General features: G+C 40.4%; 1 protein-coding gene across 7 annotated transcripts in view; it reads right to left on the bottom strand.

Annotated features, from left to right (window-relative positions):
* FN1 (fibronectin 1) overlaps nucleotides 1-19,151 on the bottom strand; it is a 69,591-nt gene extending 50,440 nt beyond the window's left edge. For 6 of the 7 annotated variants that reach the window (XM_082841871.1, XM_082841876.1, XM_082841874.1 and 3 more), the window contains exons 1-12: nucleotides 18,756-19,151; nucleotides 17,731-17,859; nucleotides 16,638-16,775; nucleotides 15,131-15,262; nucleotides 14,028-14,165; nucleotides 11,403-11,561; nucleotides 8,985-9,176; nucleotides 8,028-8,207; nucleotides 7,195-7,371; nucleotides 6,011-6,163; nucleotides 4,403-4,531; nucleotides 3,238-3,381 (exon numbers count right to left, since the gene is read on the bottom strand). In XM_082841871.1, the coding sequence (XP_082697997.1) occupies nucleotides 3,238-3,381; nucleotides 4,403-4,531; nucleotides 6,011-6,163; nucleotides 7,195-7,371; nucleotides 8,028-8,207; nucleotides 8,985-9,176; nucleotides 11,403-11,561; nucleotides 14,028-14,165; nucleotides 15,131-15,262; nucleotides 16,638-16,775; nucleotides 17,731-17,859; nucleotides 18,756-18,906 (1,822 nt within the window). In that variant the 5' untranslated portion in view covers nucleotides 18,907-19,151. The remainder of the gene's footprint in view (nucleotides 1-3,237; nucleotides 3,382-4,402; nucleotides 4,532-6,010; nucleotides 6,164-7,194; nucleotides 7,372-8,027; nucleotides 8,208-8,984; nucleotides 9,177-11,402; nucleotides 11,562-14,027; nucleotides 14,166-15,130; nucleotides 15,263-16,637; nucleotides 16,776-17,730; nucleotides 17,860-18,755) is intronic. The other variant, XM_082841872.1, reaches the window with a different exon arrangement.
* Nucleotides 19,152-21,874: the final 2,723 nt, after the last annotated feature.

Below are 21,874 nucleotides of genomic sequence, written 5' to 3' on the forward strand. Positions count from 1 at the left end.
TACTCCCATACATACCAGTAAATATAGGAATATCACATCCTTAAATTACTTACAATAATTGGTATAACGTTGTTTAAATATTGATCCTTTAAAGAAACCCTACCATAGTTTCCTCATGTTGAGAGACAACTGATATGTATTTTGTTTAATTTAGCAACCATGATTTTGAGGGGAAACAGTTTATGATGCCGTGAATGTACAGCACCAAGAGTCATCCCTAATGCAAACCATGGACTTTGGGTGATAAAGTGTCAATGTAGGTTCTCGATTGTAACAAATGTACCACTCTGGTGGGGATGTTGAATTAGGGGAAGTTGTGCGTGTGTTGGGGCAGGGGGAACACGGGAAATCTCTGTACCTTCCTTTCAACCTTGCTGTGAATGTAAAACTGCTCTTAAAAAATAGTCTTTAAAAAAATTATGATGGTTAAATGTCTATCAAGATTAAGTTTTAGAAGGATAACACAAATGACTTTTACTGCCTACCGTTAAGCTTAATCTTGCTGCTATGTCCACAGGATGAGGAGAGTAAAGGAGAAGGGAAGGAAAAGAAACAGGAGCAGTGGTTTTTACTCAGTGATGGAGCAAAACAACAGAAGTTTTCTTTCTCAAATTTCAAGGGCTGGTTTGAAATCCTATGTTTTCAATTTCGGGCTTGTGCCATAGCTCACCTTTAAGGGAACTGCATTAAACAGTAATGGGATGTCTTGCATGTAGCACATTTTTGTCCAGAAAGAAAAGAAGCTGTCCATTATTTGTAAGGTCAATTAAATTCCAGCTATCACTCTATTCTGTTTTTGCTACATATGATTTGAAGATAAGAAATCTGAAAATTTTGACATCATTTACATTATTTAGATTTAAAATTTTGATAATCCTTTTGATATTGGTTAATTGGTAAAACTTTTTCAATTAACTGAGCAATGACTCACCGCTGGGAAAATTTTACTCCCTCTCTTATTCAATATGATCAGACTGACAATAAAATAGTTAAGTAGAGAGATATGATACAATGTCTATACTTTTAAAAACAGTTTGAAATAAGGCCCAAATGAATAATTCCCAGTAATGGTGACCCCGGAGAAGTTAAACATTTATGAGTTTGCAACTCAGCCCTTTTTTCTTTATTTATTTTGCTGAGATCTGTGCTTTCCTGGTTGTTTATCGACAAACCGAAAGCCTCTTATCTTCTGTTAGTTTGAACATCTCTACCGAGTCCTCTGTTGGAGGAACAAACAGGGCAAGGCTCAGAGACAACCTACCGGTAATGTGTTGTTCCATTATCCTTCCCACACTCTGAAAGCCCCAGAAGCCAGGAAGGAACCACTGAGCAAACCAAACACACAGATAAGACCCAGACTGCGTACCGAGGCCAATCTCCTCTCCCCTAAATCTCCTCTATGCTCAATGCGCTCTACTGTTACCCTTTTTAAAGAGTAGGAACAAGGTCAACACATGAAACTCCAACACAGGAAGATTCCCTCCCATCTAGATTTCATCTCTGGCATGTCCACCTAAAGGCTTCCCGCAAGCTGCTACGTGAACAGGCTTACTTTAAAAGAGAGAGAGAAAAAAGTTCTCTCCAATTCACTAAGAAGGAAATCACGGGCTTCCCTGGTGGCGCATTGACTGAGAGTCTGCCTGCCGATGCAGGGGACACGGGTTCGTGACCCGGTCTGGGAAGATCCCACATGCCACAGAGCGGCTGGGCCTGTGACCCATGGCCGCTGAGCCTGCGCGTCCGGAGCCTGTGCTCCGCAACGGGAGAGGCCACAACAGTGAGAGGCCCGTGTACCGCAAAAAAAAAAAAAAAAAAAAAAGAAGGAAATCACTTTCAAGATTGCCACACCACACCAATAACAACCATAAACGCAGACGTTAAGAGCATTTCTTTAGAAGTTTCTATCCTTTGGTTGCATCATTATAGAAAAAAACACCTCAGTTATATACTTTCTGAACTTACAGTAATTCTGCAATCAGATTTTTAAAAATTATTACACAAAAAAATTATTTTAAGTGATTCCTACACACAAATCTACCATGAAATACAATTTAAGAGCCAGGTCAATCTGTGCTGAGAGCCCGTTAAAGCCAAATCATCTTCTGCAGCCCGGAAAGTGTCTGAAGATTGGGGAGAGGAAGGTTTCTTCATAGTTCAGAAAGGGTATATCTAGGTGGTTGGTTTCTAGGATCACAGATTGTTTGTTAGTGTTGGTAATCAGCTACCATCTGCCCATTTTACAGATGAGGAAATAACGAATGAAGCTTGACTTGTATCTCCTTAGGAGCATGTACAGAGCTGGGACCCATGTCTTGGCAAACACTGTCTTTGGCCAAGTTGTTTCATATCTTGTTCTCTAGACAGTGAACCTCTTATCATGTTACAAAGGGACTTAGTTAACTGAATCTTGATTTCTGTCATAGGCAGATTCCAACGTCCTGAAGATCTCTCTTTTTGTTTCTGAATATAGGCCCCATGTCTTAAGTTAACAGAGATTCAGGAGGCTTTGACCTCAGTAACTGCTCAAATAACTGATGCCTAAAAATTAGAGTTTCATAATTCAACTCATCTTATTGTAATTAATCACTCAGTGAAAATTAAATTAAAAAATTTTTTCTAAAATGTATAACACCTTCCGCTAGGCATTATGTCCTGTGACCTGAAAAAAATCCAGCAATAAACATTTTCGAGTATTTGAACTGCATGGGCAGACAACTGACCAAGTTACTCAACTCTTGACCCAGGATACTTTGTTCCAGGCTCCAACTGATCAAACAGGTGAACATTTTGACAAAGAGAGGGCCTGGATGAAATGCTAAATGGACACATACCCTATGTTGTATTTCATGCAATTTCTCCATGCATCTTCTCTGTTAAGAACCATAACATAAAACCCTGACCTTTACTCCCAGCATCGCTCACTTCATGGTTTCTATTTTCATGTACAGATGAGAAATGAAATTAGCCCGTGTTTTAACCTAATGGAATGTTCTACAACGTTAAGAAACAAGTTTACATACAGGCACATTTACACAGCCTTCTACTCCTTCTACTTGATTGGGGAGAAAGGAAAACCATTTTAGTAAAAAATTCGACTGATGATTAGACAGTGATATGAGAAAAGGATGGGAAAGGGAGGGGACACCAAGTTAGCCATCAGTGTTAACAAACACTGATGCTGCCCTGTTTTTGTAACCCAGTGGACAGTTCTCAATTTGCGGTAATAGATCTACTTACCTGGATAGGTCTGTATGGGCTGGCAGCCCCACTCCCCAATGCCACGACCATAGCAGTAGCACTGGTACCTGACTCCATGCAAAAACTTCTCCCATGATTCTCCAATTTGATAAAAGGTACGGGATTCTGAATCCTGGCATTGATCTAAAATATATACAAGTAAAAGATAAGCAGCCCTGAAGACCTGAAGCTACAAATTTAAATTTGGTGTGCTAGAGCACATATTCTTAGTTTTAATAAAAACTTGCAACTGCCCTTACAAATATATGCAGTTAAAAAATATTTTGTTCATATCTTTTACCTTACTAGACAGTTAATGGTCAGAAAGTACCCATTGGGAGAAGTAATTAGCTTTCTAAAAGAATATCATTTCTAAATAAAAATGTTAAGATTTAGATTTCAGTAGATATTGACATTCTGAATATTAATTTGAGGAAAATAAATTAGATATTATATTTTATCCATTTTAATGCAAATGATTTACCATTTGAATAGCAAGGATAAAATATAACTTTATACATTTCTTCAAAATGTGGAGGACTTAATTTTATATATAAATGAATTGAACTAAATTTCAACTAATGAACACTTACTGAGCAGCTTCTAAGAAACCCTCTCAGGCCTCTCTGCTTTGGCAATCTCAGGTCAAACAAACTCATCTGATCAGTTTGTTTTCTGGGTGAGCAACATGTCTCTTTGAGTAAAGGAATATTAATGGATTACATTAAAGCTGGTAACACAGCTCTTTTAAGGCTTAACCTTCACTACTAGCTTAGATCTATTAAAAAGGGCAGCCAAGAAAAATAAAGTATTTGGAGGGAGGTATTTACTGGCATAATCATTTGTCCACATTATTGCACAGTCCAGCAAAGGAAAGTTCTCTTTCACAACAATAATTATCTTTATGATTCAGAACCCCAAAACAAATTTGTTTCAATTAAAATAAACCTTCATGTGTTACCAAATTCAGCAAAAATAAATGACTACCACTATCGAGATTACATATTGGTCCATGATTAGAGAAGAGACTTTGCCAAGCCCTCTGCAGGCCATGATCAAAGTCTACAGCCAGCTTCAATCAAGTAATATCAAATAACTCTCCTTATCTGAAACTTGCTAGCTATACTCAGTGTCCAAATCCAGCTAGAGACACAAGGCTACTTACCAATGGGATCGCACTTCCACCGGCCCCTGCCCTGACCGAAGCAGGTACAATTCAGCATGTGTCCCTCTTCGTGACGTTTGTGGAATGTGTCATTCACATTGTATGTGATGTCGTCGACGATGCACTGATCTGTTTAGAAACAGTGGGGTGGGTGGAGAAATTTTAAGTTTCTCTGATGAAATAAAAGAAGCTACGCTTTGCGAAGCATACACTTCCTTCCACGTAATTATCAACACCTCCCACTAAGGTAACTCTTCTATTGGCATAGAATAAACATTTTTTTCAAAGCTTAATCAGTACTACAATTTTTGCAAAAAAAAAAAAAAAAATTCTCTTTCTTATAGACTTGTAAAGATTAGAAATCAAAGCATACACAACAAATTTTAACTTTCGGAAAAGTTCTTGCTGGGTTGATAATGACCTTTAGGTCTCTGCTTGTTGCAATAAATAGAAGGGAGATTAAACATACTTATAGGACGCCTAGCATGATGTGATGGTCTCATCTCTGGATTAGCAGGGGTGGGGAGATATTTGGGATTTGGGAAATAAATACCATAAAAGGCATCTGGAAAGTTAATGAAAAACTAGGCCAAGTCTGTTGCTAACTCACTGAGATCCTGAGAAAATTACTTCCTTCTTTGGGACTCAGCTCCTTCCTCTGTAAAATGAGGAGTTGGTCTGTATGTCTTTCTAGTGTCCTTTTCAGCTCTGCAACATCATATGTAATTATTTTAGTCCTGGATTGTGTCACCCATTGGGCACCATAAAAGGAGAACAAGCTCAGGCCACTGTCAACACAGAGGCTACATGGACTATTTATTAGCTCCGAGTTCTACCTAAATCCTCCTTTTCAAATCAAAGAAATAGAAAAACTAAAATAAAAAGTTTTAATAGTTCAACACCCTTATATCCTATACCTGGGTCCAAAGGGGAAAAAAACTAAGTGAACAAAGAAATCGGTCTCTATGGCTTTGTCTCCTTAAATTTGGATCCAAACACAACTAACCTGGCAGAGCGGTGGCAAGCTTGGGGTCTTGGCCCCCATCTGTGCCCCTACCTGGATGCGCCATACTGACCCAGGAAAGGCCCCTTTAGACTCTACAGTCCATGACCCCAGAGAGATAGGCCAAGGCCTTCTCAAGCTCCCAGCTGAGAGCTGGTGAATGGTGACCCCCCCTCCTCGGAGCCCACACAGCTGGGAACAGGCTTAGAGGTGACTAATAAAGTATTAGGGACAGATGTTAAAAAAAGAAAAAGAATAGCATGGTCTCTTTTCTTTACAAAAATTACCCCATCCTTTCTAGATAAGAATCCAGCGGCACACCTACAAGCTAAAAGGATCAAGTGATTGTGTTCTAGCCTTTGAAGTCATACTTTTGGCTCAGCCTAAGTACTTACATCCTGGGAATGTTTCAGAATCTTAGAATTGCTCAGCCAGATTTTCTTAAGTGGCTGTCTAACATGCAAAACTTATCCAGCACAGTAGACTAATGGAGTGGCATTGCATATTTCTTCTCCTGCTTTTGGTAAAGTACAAGTTTTCATGTAAAAGTCTGCCTCTCTGTATTCTTTGTCCTCTCAACTATTTTCATTAACAAGCGAGCATACCTCGGAGCTGGGAGTAGGCGACGCATGTCCATTCTCCACGACCATTCCCAACACATGTGCATCTCATCATGTGGCCCATATCATGCTGTTTGTCCCACTGGTCTCCAATGCGATACATGATCCCTTCATTGGTTGTACAGATTTCCTCGTGGGCTGTTTGGAAACAGATGAGAAACGTGTTACTGGATAAATGATCACAGGACTAAAACGTATGCAATATTATCAGTCCGGTTTGGTGATCCTAAGAGCTCTCACTTGGAAAGAAGTCTTGTGTGCCTCAAAATAATCAGAGCTGCTCTGTGGGTGTGTAGAGTTTTGAGTACCAAAGAGAGAAAACATGGTCCAAAGATGAGGTTTGTTGTACGGAAAAATTACAGAATGGTTAGGAGATGTAAACCACAATAATGCCTACCCACTCAAAGGATTTGCAGTGTTCTAGAAGCCTGGATTTGACTACTGTCCCATAACTTTTTCTAGTCTCAGTTTATTCTAGATCAAAGGGAAACAATGTGTATGGGTATAGAATTGTAAGCTAACGTGTGTTTCCCTTCTAAATCCAACATTCTCTTTTGCTGAAATGAGAGGAATAAAAGTTAGTGTAAGTAGTCTTCTTCTGATGTTTCATTGCCTCATATTCACACTTGACAGTGCATGGGTTCTTGTTTCTATAATCGGAAAATCAAATGTAGTCTAGCGACTCTTGAAATTTGAAAACAAATAAAGGGTATTGGTTCCCCTTTCTCCATTCACACAAACCAGAGCCTCCCTTTTAAAAAAAAGATCCCTACTGGTCAGAAAACAGAGATTTTGATATTTAATAAGTAATAGAGCTTATTCCAAAATGGCATGCAAATATGGAAGGTCTGTGACTAGAGCAGTCACTTAAATGTTTTGAGCTACTCAGTTGTGTGCTTTTTACAAAAGACAAACCTCTGAAAACATGCATATTTCCAGACTTTAAAAAAAGTCTTTTTATCATATTTACATATTTTTGGACATTAAATTATATGAATGGGATTTTAAAATCATATAACTAATTATATAATTCCTATATATTTGATTATACATATATCACAAAGTTTTCTGCTATCTCAAAATTGTCCTAATGGGTGAAATAGGAGTAAACTGGACATTATTCTTCTGTCTTATTCCACAAATGATTGTCTACAAGGGCTTCATCTTACCAGCCATGGGGCAGAATCCAAACTTCTGGTCAGCGTCATAGTTCCGTGTGGTTCCACACCATTTCATGTTGTCCCTCCTGCCCTCGGATGTACAGTCGGTGTAGTTTTGGTTGTTGTACAGGAAGGGAAAGTGGCACAAGGCACCATTGGAATTTCCACCTCGAGTTTGAACCAAGACTGTCCAGAACAAGCCGCAAATAGGAAGAAAAAGATTACAACTGAGCTTTCCAATGTACAGCGGGGAATTACTACAGAAAGGTTCTGAGAGCCAGGTTTCTGCAACTAATTCACAGAGAGTCTGTCTCAGAATAAAGGATGTCTGATAAGATAGTTCTAAGCCTCCTTAGTGTAAGGGGCTTATAAGTATATTATTCACCTTCACCTTTCAAACAGATTTAAATCCAATTTTCCCTCTCATTTTCCCAGACAAAAAAAGAAAAGAAAAAAGATTAAATGGTCACTTTGACCATTGACATAGCTTTAACCAAAAGAAAAGCAAAAGCACTCAGGCCTGCCTCCTGTGTATTCTTCATCCCTGTGGGAGTGTCTACCGATTTTACCATATAAATATCTTTAATCACATAACAATCCCAGTGTGTCAAAAACAAATGCACTGGAGGGCTTTTCCCTTGGTGTCATTTCTCAAGATTACTGGGAAACTTGGAAGGATCTTTAGCTGCGAAGTTAGTTCCATGTCTCTTGGGTCCAGATTGCACAAGAGTGATACTTCTCAAATGTAGCCTCAAAATAAATGGCTAGCTTGCTGGCTAGTAAAAATAGGGCATGAGAAATGGGGTTTTCTCATTGTTTTGTTTTTCCCTTGGGATACTCACCAGTATGGTCTGTACAGAAAGAATATTTCTGGTCTTGCTCATAATTGGAAGTTGTGCTGCACCAGAGATGTCCATCCTGTCGCCCTTCTGTGGTGCAGGAGTAGAAAGTCCTGCCGTTGTAGGTGAATGGTAGGACGCAAGGCTCCCCATTTGAATTGCCACCATAAGTCTGGGTTATAGCTACAATCAGAACCAAAAGGGTCTCAGTAAATGCAGCAGCATTTATCTCCCACCAGTAGCTCCTTATTTATACTTAACTGAGACTGAGCATGTGTCCTCAAAAGGAAAAAAAAAAAAAAAAAAAAAAACTGAGTATGACCAGCTGTAAGTATTAACCAGATCATAATATTGTCAAAATGCCTTATTCATGAAGCCACGTTTTTTGTGGGTAGAGCAACACCCGAGTTCTCCTTCTGACATCCTTTGTTACCACCTCTGCTACCATGCCTCAGTTTCCCATTTGCAAAGCTATATTACTACAGGTTTAATTAAAGATGCTGCTCAAGGGATACTGGAGGTGTATATACAACTCTGTTGGTGCTATAAGAATTAATACATGAGGCTGTACTAGGGGAAAAGTCATGTGCCAATTATTATTGCTATAATTACTACCACTTTTAGAGCGCAGAAGAGATGCATCAGGTTGTTGAAAGAAGTTTACGTCACAGAGTTTCAGAACTTTGAGATCTAGAGTACCAGATAGGGGTGGATTAGCTATTCAGAAAGTAACCTCTTGTAACAACATTTTAGACAAACAGAGACAGTACATAGCAGTTTAGTACTCACTACAGGAAAGAAAATACATAGATTAAAAAGACCGGAAGAAAATATATCAAATGCCAAACCCTGGTTGTTATTACAGGGTGGTAAGATTACAAGCTTTTCTTGTTTGTTTTACATTTTTTGGTCAATGAATGTATTGCCTTTTAAAATCTGTTTTAAAAAGATGACGCAGACCTGTCTCTTGGCAGCTGACTCCATTGCCCAGGCAAGTGCAAAGCATTTGCTTATTTCCTTGTGCCTTCAGCCACTGCATGCCCACGGAGTAAACCACACCGCTGTCTGTGACACAGTGACCGTACGGAGCCGGCTGCGGGTGAGGCTGTGGCTGGTAAATGGCCGTTCGGACGTCTGTGAAGGAGCCAGAGCCTAAGGGCACAAGAAAGGCAAGGCACAGAGCAGGTTTAGAGAAAACTACTTTCTGCAGTAGCTTTCTCGGATCTTCAAGGTCCCCTACAGATGACTCTGCAATCTGTGCTGTTACTGAGCTGGGACTGGAAACAAATGCCCGGCCCTTTCTGCATTGGCTTTTGCGCTCAGCCTAGGAAATAACCCACAAGAGTTTACCCAGGGGTTTCCATCTTCTAGCTTATCTGGAGCTACCGAGAGTATATTTCTAAATCACCAACTTTATTCTGCCACTCAACAGAGCAGATACCTTCAACAACTCCTTATTCACTCCAGCGAGCTCAAAGTTCATGCCTTCACGATCCTCCACACCTAACCTGCTTTCAGCTCGCTTCTGACCACTTCCGTCCTTGCTCTATCTCTTGCCTCACTGAGCTGCTCATCATTCCCTTCTGCACCCTGTGCTGTCCTCATGCTTTTCCCTTGGCCTGGAATGGTCTGTCTCACACTTCCTCTCTTAGCATCTCCCATTCGCCCAATCTATCTGGGCATCTCTCTTCCTGATACTGTTCTGAGAAGCCCCTGCCCCTCTGCAGCAGACCTATTGCCATTGGTGTAACTCTGAGCTCCTCAGAGGAGGCCCCGGGCAGCCATCTTGGAGTCTCTATTCGCTGCCCCTCCTTCCACTGTTTGTTTCTCCCCAGGATTACTTGGGAATTCTGTTGTGGTGTTTTCTAAAACCAATCAATTCTCTTAATACTGCTTTCCTTTCAGAGTAAGACGACAGAATATGTTGACCTTTTCTTTAAACTTATAGAAATTTGTTCTCCCGAGGGCAAGGCCCAAGGAAGAGTGGAATCAGAACTGAAGCTAGAGTGACTGATAGACTGAATTCAGCCTCTCCGTAAGCTAAACGCTAAAACCCAAATACTTCACAGACCGCAGTCCCAAAGTCACACATGTTGGGCGAACATGGCATCTGCATTCATGCACCCCACCTGGCAGAGTCACAGCGCAAAGGAGCATTAGGGTCCTGTAGAAGGCTCCATTTGGTTTAACCCTATGTTGTTCAAACATCTTTGAACAATGGAGCCAGTACAGTATAATATTAGTAATATTAATAAAAACAGATAACAATTATTGAGTGCTTGCCGCATTTAACCCCAACTACCCTTTGAATTTAAACTACTTCAGTAGACTGAGCTTTGTAATTGTTTCTTTTTTTGGTTAGCAGCAATCTTACTGAAAATAATCAAATGACTCAAAGATATTATCAAATCTAATCTTGTTCACCTTCATAAGTGCTCACAGCAAGATGAAAACTCATCAAAAGGAAAAAAAATCCAAACAAGTAATTAATAGTTTTAGCTAGATGACCAATTGATAAAAGACTAAACAACAACGCTAGCACACTGTGTAGTGAAAACTTGATCAAAACAGAGCAAGAATAGTAAAGAAGTACACACTCCTGATTCCCCTATTTCTTTCTTTAGATTCTTACAAAACAAGCTACAATGCAAAGATCTTGTTCTTGTACCAGAAATAATTAAAACTTCTTTTATTTAAAAAATGCTTAGATATTGTGTCATTCCTTCCCATCTCTAGGCGCCCTCTGATTTTCTCAAATTGTGAATGCTAATACATGGAAAAAATGATTGTGCATTATTTTATGGAACGCAACAAAGTCTGCTGGAGCATGGAAACCACACATCAAGGACTGTGTCTGCTACAAAAAAAAGGAGAATGTCAGGACAAGGAGATATATTCCATTCTGAAAAAGAACAAATGTACTTTTCCCCTTTTCCTAGCAGAAGAATCAAGTGATCATGTAACTCATCAAAAATCTTGCATTTCCATTAAAATGCACTTTAGATATTCAAAATACATATAAATGTGTATGTATATGTGTGTATCCATATGCGTATACATCTATAGATCTATATATATTTATCTATCTATACCTTTATGTATAAATCATGTAGGTTAGCATTTTCTTAGACATCAGTTTTACCTCTTGGGGCTAAAATGGATTTTTTCCCCCTAAGATCCATTTTCATTTCATTTTTATTTAAGTTTAAAATTTGACATTAAACAAACTTTTAACAACTAAGAGTCTGCAAATGAACTCAGCTTACTAGCCAAAACACTGCAAATCATCCTTCAATGGCATGTCAAGGGAAAGATGGATTTGCAGAAATGCTTTATGCAAGGCGCCCCCATTTGGGTCCCACCGGCCCTGAGACTCACCGGCAGACGTGGTCTGCAGGGTTGTGTGCCTCTCACACTTCCACTCGCCACGGCCGTTGCCAGTGCAGATGCATTGGAGCAGGTTCCCCCGATTGTCCTTCTTGCGCCAGGTATCCCCAATTCTATAGGATGTCCTAGTGTCCTGATCGTTGCATCTGTCTGTGTCAGAAAGGAAACACTGAAACATGTAAATCAGGTCGAGCTTGGCAAGTGCTCAGTGCAAACCTAAAATAAGAATAGAGTTGTTTCTAATAACGACCTACTGTATAGCACAGGGAACTCTATTCAGTATTCTATAATAACCTATATGGGGAAAGAATCTGAAAAAGAGTGGATATATGTATATGTATGTTACTTTGCTGTATACCTGAAAGTAACACAACACTGTATAAGTCACCTGTACTCTAATAAAAATTTTTAAAAAAAAGAGTTGTTTCAAGCTTGGTGAGCTGTTTGTGGATGATACGTTTATATTCAGCTGTGGTGCCGCGGGTGTTAACTTCTGAAAGATGGGATTGCATTTGAAACAGTGTGAAGGGAGCTGTATGATGTAGTCTAGTTCCACTTCTCTGTCTGCCAAAACAATTTTTTTCATTCATTAAATCTTCATTCATTCATTCAATTCATTAAATTTGGTAAAAGTCAAATCTTTCATTCACTACATTGTTTTCACATTGTTCATTTGACCAAATTCATCCTCTGGCTTTCTAGTCTCCCCTCTCTTTCCTTCTCAGGCTCTCCGGGCTTTCTCATAGTCATTATTGTATACAGCCTGCCTTTCCATAGGGGACTCTCTTTAGAAAACTAGGAACAATAGGGAGGCAAGTAGGTCTCAAAGGGTCTCCCCCAACTGCCCTAAAGGAGCAGTTAAAAGATAGCAGCATCTCTTTCTTCATTTGTTATGTAAAACAATTCAGGGGACTATCAACTTCTTCTACCAACTAAACTATTCTCTCCCCTGGTCCCACCCCACCTCCACAAACAAACATCTATTTAACATCAATAACAAAATGGCCTCTTTTGAATTGCTCGGTGTTAACTCTCTGATGGAAAAGTGGGATTATTAATATAAAATGATAATTTGTAACTAAATTACTACTCGTCTATGTGTTCAATTATCTGGCAAATAGATTGTTTCAATTATAATCCAGCTTTGCCCATATGCTACAATGTGAGTAGAGAGGATTTGATTTGTTTGTGAATCAGAAAATCATTGCACTGGGTTAGAGAAAAAATAATTAGTTAATGTAAGTTCACACAAATACACACCCACATTGATCTCCCACCACAGCAGAAGTCTGAATAAAGATATCATTGCTGGTTACACTCTTCCCCAAATTCTCAGCTAAAAGTGATGTCTTCCCCTGAACTTCCATTGCACTATTTCAGTATTTGTCTTGAAGTCCTTAATACTGTGCTTTGTAGAATGTGAATATGTATAAGCCTTTCTCATCACTCTGACTTACTTACTAAGTGCTCTTTGAAAGCTGGGTTAATGTCCAATTCATTTTTGCATCCCTATACCATCTTGTATAAAGTAGGGGCTTATACAATTTCATGGAATAAATGACTTTTCTTTGAGAAACTTTTCCCAACTTGCTATTAGAAGAGTTTTAAATAATAGATAAGAATTTAAGTCAAACATCTAATTTGTCTTAAGCTAAAACATTGCCTCCAAGGTCTTGGAAGTCTGAGAATCATAATAAAATTTTAAATGTAAAAGATTTAATGAACTGAAAGGTTCTGGGAACTATTTGGTTAGAATTGTTATCACTTTTCAGAAGAGACAATTTTTTGCTTGCAAGGAATTCAAATTTGGATGATGAACATGTTAAGATGGCTAAGTACTTTAAGCTAGATAAATAAAATATGTTCAAAATTATTTAGATTTGATTTTAAATTTGTTTATAACATCGATAGTTAATGGCTGTTTTGCTTCAGCAAACTCTATAATCACTATTGGTTTGAAATTTCACAAAAGGAGCTTTGAACCCCTAAGGCAACAAGTAAGCCTCCAGGGCAATCTTAGACGGAGCAGCAGAGATACCAGAGGGTAGCTTCTTCACAGCACTGGTAAACTTAAAGAGACACCGTCCTTAACCCTAGAATAGACACATAATTTTAACCTATGGGGTAAGTACCTTTTATTTTCATCAATTTTGTCAATGAATACACCTTATTTAAATTTCAAACATAGAAGGAAACCAAAAACTTTAGAGCTTTAGCTCCTTTCTATGTCAAGAGCACCCACATGCCCAAAGATGCATTTGCCTGTTATTTTAACGATTTCTTTGCTACTTAGGAAATATCTCAGTGATACTTTAGATGAAACATTTGCAACTAATCTTCAGGTCCACAACACATTTGGCATTTAAATGCATATTAAGGTTTTTTCCTCAGTAGCTGATAACCTAAGACCTTATTGAACTAAGTTTTTTTTTTTTTTTTTAATTTAGTCTTCTTTGAAGAAGCAAAGTAAGCTGCTTATGGAATTTTTCTTGACATCCAAATGTTACCACGTTGGTGGAAATGGATGTGTTCTAAGTGACATCACATGACAATTCTCTCTAGGAATCCAGAACACAACGCCTGGTCTCATCTTTAACATAAAGATCTAAAACATACTTCTGGAGGTACAGGTGATGCGTCCACTGCCTTCTCCCAGACAAGTACAATCCACCATCATCCAGCCTTGATAAGGCTTTTCCCAGGTCTCCCCGACAACGTAGGAAGTCCCAGCAGCGTGATCAAAACATTTCTCAGCTGTAGGGGAATTTGAAAGAAAAACAGAAAAAAAAGGGGTTATTTTGAATTGGGCAGTTTCCCTGTAATTTAAATTGTACTGTGTAAGCAAAAATCCAGCCACATTTTTTAAGTGGTACTCTGTTCAAAAAGAAAGGCACACCCTGTAACTAAGCACATAGTGTAACCAAAGCGAAAGAAAGCTCGAGCCAAGCTGGCAGGCAGAAATTCTGTTCTCCTAGTAAGTCCATGGACTGTATATTTTCCGCTAGTACCATTATTCACACCAGTATTTTGAGTGAAAAAGATCTATGTATGTATCCAGAGGGAGAGTAAATATGCAAAATTCCAACCTTAATTATGAAAGACCAATTATTAATGCTTAAATAAAATGACAAGAAAGCTATTTAAAATTTGGATTGCTGTAAAAACAGAGACAACACAAAGAAAAATAAAAGCCTCTGAATTAGAGAACAATCAGAATAAAATTTATAGTCAAAAACTTTTAGATTTGTATCAATAGAATTCAGCTGAGGATTGACACAAAAAGAAACTCAGCAATTTTTATTTTGACAAAAAATGACCAAGGGGATGACAGAGCACACGCCATATCGTGTTTTTGTCCAGTGTGTTCCAATAAAGAAATATGTCGAAAGGGTCATTTTTTTTTCTTTTAAATAACTGTCATCTTGACCAAGGAGAAATCTGAAATCAGATCTTAGAGAAAACAAATGACTTCTTCCTAAATCTTTCAACTCTATCTTGTGTTTTTGAAACAAAATTAAGACATCTATACATGGTTGGTACTTTTTGATCCGATTCCTTTAAGAAGACTATGGATTAATAAGATTTCATTATTTGAAATAGAATTCTCAGTTTGTTACCTTTTTATTGGAATTCATATATCTTGTCCAAGTAGATTCTGGCTCAACCCAATATTTTAACTGTGCCTCCCCACCCTTCATTCATCCCCAGGAGTCACACACCTATGGGTTTGCAGGTCCATTCTCCTTTCCCGTTACCGAGACACACACACTCCAACATGTAACCACCAGTCTCGTGTGGTCTCCTCCAGGTGTCACCAATCTTGTAGGACTGACCCCCTTCATGGCAGCGGTCTGATCAAGATAAAAAGCCAATGTTAGAGAGAGTGGTCTAGAAAATATTTTTAAGAAAAGTCTCATGTTCCAACCAGGACAGGCACTTAGGTTAGCCAAAGTAAGAGAACAGCTTTCCCATCAGAGACAGGGGAAAAGCTAACAGGTCTGGTCACTTTGGGTCATTCAATTAAATGTCTTGTTTAAGCACAATGGGAAACCACAGAGAAAATTTGAATGGCAAAGAAAGGAGACATAAATCCTGGTTCCCCAGAGAGATCACAGGAAATTGGGTTCTAAAGCAGAAAAGAAAGGTTGCCAGGCATGGCCTCTCACATACACAGCGTGTTAAGTCTGAGACTAATTCAATGAAAAAAGCCACATCAGGCCTAGCATTCCAGCTTTCAGGATGTGGAGAGTCTATTTCACCCTAGAAATGTCACTTTGATGGAAAGAAATAGATGTATATATAGCAAGTGTGGAAATCTGGGTACTTTTCTAGGCTATTTAACACAAGGGCACATGCAAAGGTTAAACTGTCCACTACACTGTAAACGCTATGGGACACTGACTCTTAAGATTTACCAGTACACTTGGATAAAGCCTGACATTAAATATGGGAAAGGCTGATTGGGCTTATTCACAAGAGACTGATTTGTCTTTTCGACAGAGCCATCAAGTGACTTTATACAACGATGGATTAAAAAAAAACTAAATGCTATGTTAATAGAATCTATTGGTAACCCAATGAATCATAATGGAAAGTTTGACTTAGCTAAACTAGAATTGCTGAGAGTCAGTCCAGATCCCAGAGTACCCTGGAAACACTATCAGGCTAATCATTCCATATTATTCCTGGGAATAGAGAGATCTGCTTCCCGGGCATAAACTATTGGTTACAAAGAAATCAGACTGTTTCTGTGAGATCCAAGAGGTCTGGGCATTGCAAACAAGAAGAGCAGACCACACAATGGTTAATTCACTCTTCGTGACCATCTTCCCAATCACTGCAGATCACCACATGGTCAGTCTGGCTTGAAGATGCCCAGATAACGTAAAATGGGCAACTCGTCTAAGAATGCAATGGAACCCAAGAAATCCACGTGGTTATGTTATGTACGTACACGTGTACACACACACACACACACACACACACACACACACACACACACACACTCATAAATGCACACAGACTAAACACTGACTCCACCTATGCTCAGAGCCATCTTCCAGAAGCACAGGAACCACTCGGGTGGCCACAGAAAACTGCCTGGTCACCTAGGGTAATCCCCAAATTAGGAATATCCAGTCATGGATAACAGAAAGTGACAGTGATGGTAATGGAAAAATTCATATTGTGCTATTTTAGCATCCCTTGACAGAAGGCCATTCTTACTTGCAATGGTGCAGCTTATTCTCCCTCGCCCAGCCCCAATGCAGGTGCAGTCCCAGATCATGGAGTCCTTAGGGCGCTCGTAAGTGTCGCCCACCCGGTAAGTGTTCCCGGTGTACTTGTCAAAGCAAGTCTCTTCAGCTGAGGGGAGAAGGAAAGTTCACATGAGCCTTACATATGTAAAAGCTTTTCTCTTTCACTACTCCCATCCAAAGGAAAACTCACTTTTCCATTCTATGAGTAGCAAGGGGCAAACGGAAAGTTTAAAAAAAATTGACATGGGAGATCTCAATTTTACCCTAGGCTCTAATAAAGCCTCAGTTTTCAATCTTTGACAAGTTCTCTAATTTTCTGGAAATGAATAGCCATTGGAAAGGATTCTCAGGCCCTTAGGAAAAAGCCATAACGTTTGACCTTAGGACCGGCTAGATTGTGAAGGAAGGGCTTTGGATTCACCTCTCTGGCTCAGAAAGTCAAACCAAAAATAAACAGTCTGAAGAGCCCCTCCTCCCGCCCCTCCCCAGGCACTGTCAGTTATTAATCCTACTATTTCCATTTTAGCCTCATCAGTGCTTCTCTGTAGGAGTTGCCATAATTTACAAGAAATATATCAAGGGTCATAAAGGAAGGACAACTTTGAAGTGGTTAATGATTTTATGTTGAACTGCAGGGGACAAATCACTTCACAATGTACTGCCCAAAGTGTTTTCTGTCCCATAATTTTACAGTTTAAGATTTGAAATTACTTTCTAATAAATTAAAATGTTATAATCATTTTTTTTTTGGAGGAAGCAGGAACACACAACATTTTTCTTTTTTTTTTTCATCAAAGGCTTTGGGAAAGTAAAACCCCAAAAAAAGACTCTGGGAACTACTTTGAGATACATTTGTTCTATTGTTTTAAAGGTAAAAGGAACATGTGAAAAGCAAATATAAGCAGTTATTAAACATTTTTCAAGAGGAAATGACAAATAATTCTATTGGGGAAATGGTGAATGTAATTTTATTACTAATGCTAACTTTAATTAACAGGCACTACTTCTCCATCTATGAGAAGATATTAAGTACAAGACAGGCTCCCCCTGCCCCCACTTACGTTCAGGCTTGCTCTCGCAGTTAAAGCCCCGGCTCCCTCCATAACAGGTGCAGACCAAGGCACTGCCCAGGTAGGTGCGCTCCCATTGTTGGTTTATCTGATAGTGTTTCCCATTGTCATAACAACCAGCTATAAAGAATTAAAGGGAAAAGTCACTAAATTTGCATCCTTCTTTTTTCCAAATGATGGAATTTTCTTGCACAACTAAACTGATGAACCTAAGCAACAAATGTAAAGGAAAAAGTTAACCATCAGACCACCAGGAGAATTAAAAGCGACTAGATAGCTAAAGAGTTAACCGCAAATTTGCACACATAGATATTTGGTCATTCCTTTTGCTTTTCTTCCGACTTAGTTAAATGTTATACAATGATGTCATTTCCATCTGGCCAGGGGTCTGCATCAAAGGCGTGGAAACATTTTGAAAAGCAGATAACTGGGAACTACATTTTAAAACATGCAAGGAATTTCAGTGCTCTTTGGGGGTAATAAGTCAAGAAGGGCAACATTCAGCAGTTTCCTTTAGCCAAGGAAAAGGGAGGGTGTGTATGAAAAACTGGAAGAGGATTTCTGATCTCCTTGGAGAAGCATCCTGGGGGCCTCAGGATGCAATCTGAACCAGTAACATCTCATTCAAAGTAGGAACAACTCAGTTATTTAGCTACCGTCTCCTCACCCCCATTTTGAAAACGTTTAACCCCACAGTAATCCCACATGGAAAGTTTAAAGGCATACATCATTTTCTCTTTAAAGACAAGTTTTGATGAATTCATAGGACTTAGACCTGAGTTGGTAAGAGCACTGCGGGACCTCGCAGAGCCCCTGTTCTCCAAGGCATTATCTTATTCTAGGCCCTCAGAACCAGCCTGCTCAAAGCAAGTCTTTTGGTTCCCCAGCCGGTTTCTCTCATTAAGGAGTGCACACTCTCCACACGCGCGCGCGCGCAAAACTTCAGCCACAACTTCGGTTGGCTTTACGGGTCCCATCCCTGCAACAGCCTGTTTCAGCCCGAGGTCAGTACTCACGCTTGCTTTGGCTGACAGCCAACGGGGACTGGGGCTGAACGACCTGCTGAGCCTGCCTCTTGCTCTTCGAGGCTCCAGTGGAGGGCACCGCTGTCCCCAGGGACAGGACGGTCAGCAGCAGCAGCAGCCGGGGCCCCGGATCCCCGAGCATCTTCAGACGGTGAGGCAACTCGCCACCAAGTTTGGTTCCCTTCGCAACCTGCGGGCGGAGTCCCTTTCAGTGCCGCCAAGAAGGTAAGGGCTGGAGGATGGGGAAAGGGAAGGGTAGAGGTACACAGGGGAAGGAGAGGACGAAAGAAGTTGTGGCTGCAGATCCCCTCTCCCCCGCTCGCGCCTAGGGCTCTCTCTCCTCCCCTGAAAAGCGCAGCCGGCGCGAGCGGCCGAGCCCAGAGGGCCGGGGTTTATATGGGACTGTCCCTTCCCGCCCCCCGCGAGGCCCTGGGCGCTGGGGAGGAGGGACCGGCTCGACTCCCCCCACCCTCCTCTCGCCGCCGCCGCCGCCGCCGCCGCCGACCGCGCGCGGATTGGCCCGGGCTCCGGGTGACGTCAGGGGGGCTGTGGGTTCTCCTCGAACAAAAGAGATGCTGATCGCCCGCCAGGATTGGGCAAGAGAACTTTTTTCTGTTTCCTTTGCGGTCATCAAACTTTTGGGGAGCAAAGGCGGAGGGATTGGGAAGCGGCTAGAAAGGGGTTGACTGGGAGGAAAGGGAGGGGCTGGAGTCGTGTGTAGCAAAGGGGTCACAAGTCCACCCCCCCCCCCAACCCCGCTTCCTTTTTCTATTTTATTGGGGTTGGCGGCGGGGAGTGGGGGTGGTTGAGGACATTGCGTCTCCTCTGGAAAAAAAGTCTCTGCTCACTGGAGTGCAGTTCGAGGGGGAGGGTAAAACCATAAAGTAGCCACCACCTTGCAGCTGTAGGAATGTAGACTTTGCCGTCCCAGGGCGGCTGGCCTTCACTCTGTTCCCTTTCTTTGGTTTACTGTGCACTGACTGGAGACTCTCTTTGCCTTCACAGTTTCCTGTTCAAGACTTCTCCCCTTCTAAACGCTGTACCTGCCCGGTTCTGAGGACGTTTTAGCTGGGGGGCAGGAGGGAGAAACGATCCTTTTAATGAGCTTTTACTTAGTACCAGGAGTTCTGCGGGGCGCTTGACGGATCCGGGGGTAATTCAGAGAACGAGGTTTCTTTTGAAAGGACAGAGCAGCAGTTTGCTTTTTTCCAAATATGCAAGAAAGTCTTCTTTTCCCGGGGATGGGATGCCTGTTACCACTGAAAACTGAAAAGTTGGACCGACCTCGGAGAAAAATGGTGGTGTCCTTGCCCATGTTCACCGCGCCCGTTACACAAAGCAGAGATCCTTGAGTCCTTAAAAGCTGAGAAAATACCATTTCCAGTCTTTCCTTCCTACAGTCCCTTCCTTGATTTTATTTGGCATTTTCGTTTGGTGGGCATCGGTCTCATCACAGAATTCCCCTCCCCCAGCCCCGTTGCCAGACTTTTTTTTTTCCAAAATGTTACTTACTCCAAGAATATGGAAAGTTCCCATTTAAGATTTCCTTTTCTTTCCCTCTAAAGGCACAGGGTAGAAAGGGAATCTGAGAAGTCTCTAGCATTTAGCAACTCATCACATCAGTCCTTTTTACAGACAAACACAAGTCATACGTGCTTTTTAAAGATCTTCAAAAGGAGTCCTCAACTTTCTTCAGTAACTCCTGAGAGATCTAAACTCAAAGCTTTGCCTCCTAGTTAGGTTCCTAGTGCAGACCTCCCGTTTGCTTTGAGAATCTATGAACGCTGCTAGCCAAATACGTTTATTTCTGCGATTGCTTTTCTCCAAAAGTTCTGCCTTCAGCGACTGCCATGGGGTAATTTGAACTCTGGTCTATAAAATACCTAACACATCAAAGACACAAAACTAACATTTGCTTTTATTAACACAGGGGATTAAAGGGGGGAAAAAAACCACACAGCAAATATCAGTTTCCTACAAGTAGTGTAAAGTAACTTCTTGAGACATCTTTGTGACCAATTTTGCAAGTTGAAAGAGTGCCACAGATTTCCCCAAATTTAGAGTCTTGTCTGGGTTAGAGGGTTTTTTCTGTTGTTTTTTTCCCCCCCTGATTTCTCATCATCACTTGACAAAGCAGTTTTCTTTTTCAAATTAAAAGGGCCCCTTGTAAAATTCTTAGTAAATTTCTGGGAAGCTGGGTGTTCCTTCCAGAGGGAACGGTACCTGGAAATCAGGATGTAAGCAAGGTAAACCTGAAGCTAATGCTTTCTTAAAATACGTAGATTCTGGGGGAAGGAAATAAGTGGTTAGAAATGTATTTTGTCAACCAAAACCATGATAGTTTGATATATTTACTGTACTCAAAATACATTAGAATAATATACACAAGAGAGCTTGGAGGAAAAAAGCCCAAGTGACTTACATTTCAGAAGAAACTGATATTTCAATCCATTGAAATATAATTTGCTTAACGATATGGTGTATTTCTAATGTCTCAGAAGCAAAAATATAACAATATACTGACTGAATTTTATAGAAATGCTTGAGAGTTCACCCTTTTACTTGAAAGTGACTCTTCTTTTTTCTTTGGAGACAGAAACATTTTCTTAGATAGCAAGGCTTATCACAGTATTCTTTCATTATCAAAGCCCCTTGTAATTGCGTAAGTCTATATCTCTAACTGGAGAGATAATTAAATCTCTCCACTCTGACCCTGTTCAAACTAGGTATGCCTCGTGTCCAAGATTCCCTTGCACTCCCTTAAGAAATCTGAAGACTATTTTGACAGGATGGGTTCTTCAGCAAATGGTATCCTCCTGTTTGTAGGATATATCATTGGATTTCTTCTTCTCATCTCAATTTCGAGAAGGACATGTGACAAAAGTAGATTCGTAGGTGCCTGGGGCTGGGGCTAGGCATGGGAATTAGCTGTCAATGGGCACAGGGAATCTTACTGGGGTGATGAAAATACATGTGCTAAAAGTAGGTCGTCGTGGTGGCTCCTCAAATTGGTAAAGTTACTGAAAATCACCGAGTTGTACACTTAAAATGGGTGAATTTTATGGTATGTAAATTACACTCCAAAAAAGTTTTTAAAACATTGATTGAAG

Source organism: Leucopleurus acutus, assembly GCF_964270905.1.
Source record: "Leucopleurus acutus genome assembly, chromosome: 6".
Taxonomy (NCBI): domain Eukaryota; kingdom Metazoa; phylum Chordata; class Mammalia; order Artiodactyla; family Delphinidae; genus Leucopleurus; species Leucopleurus acutus.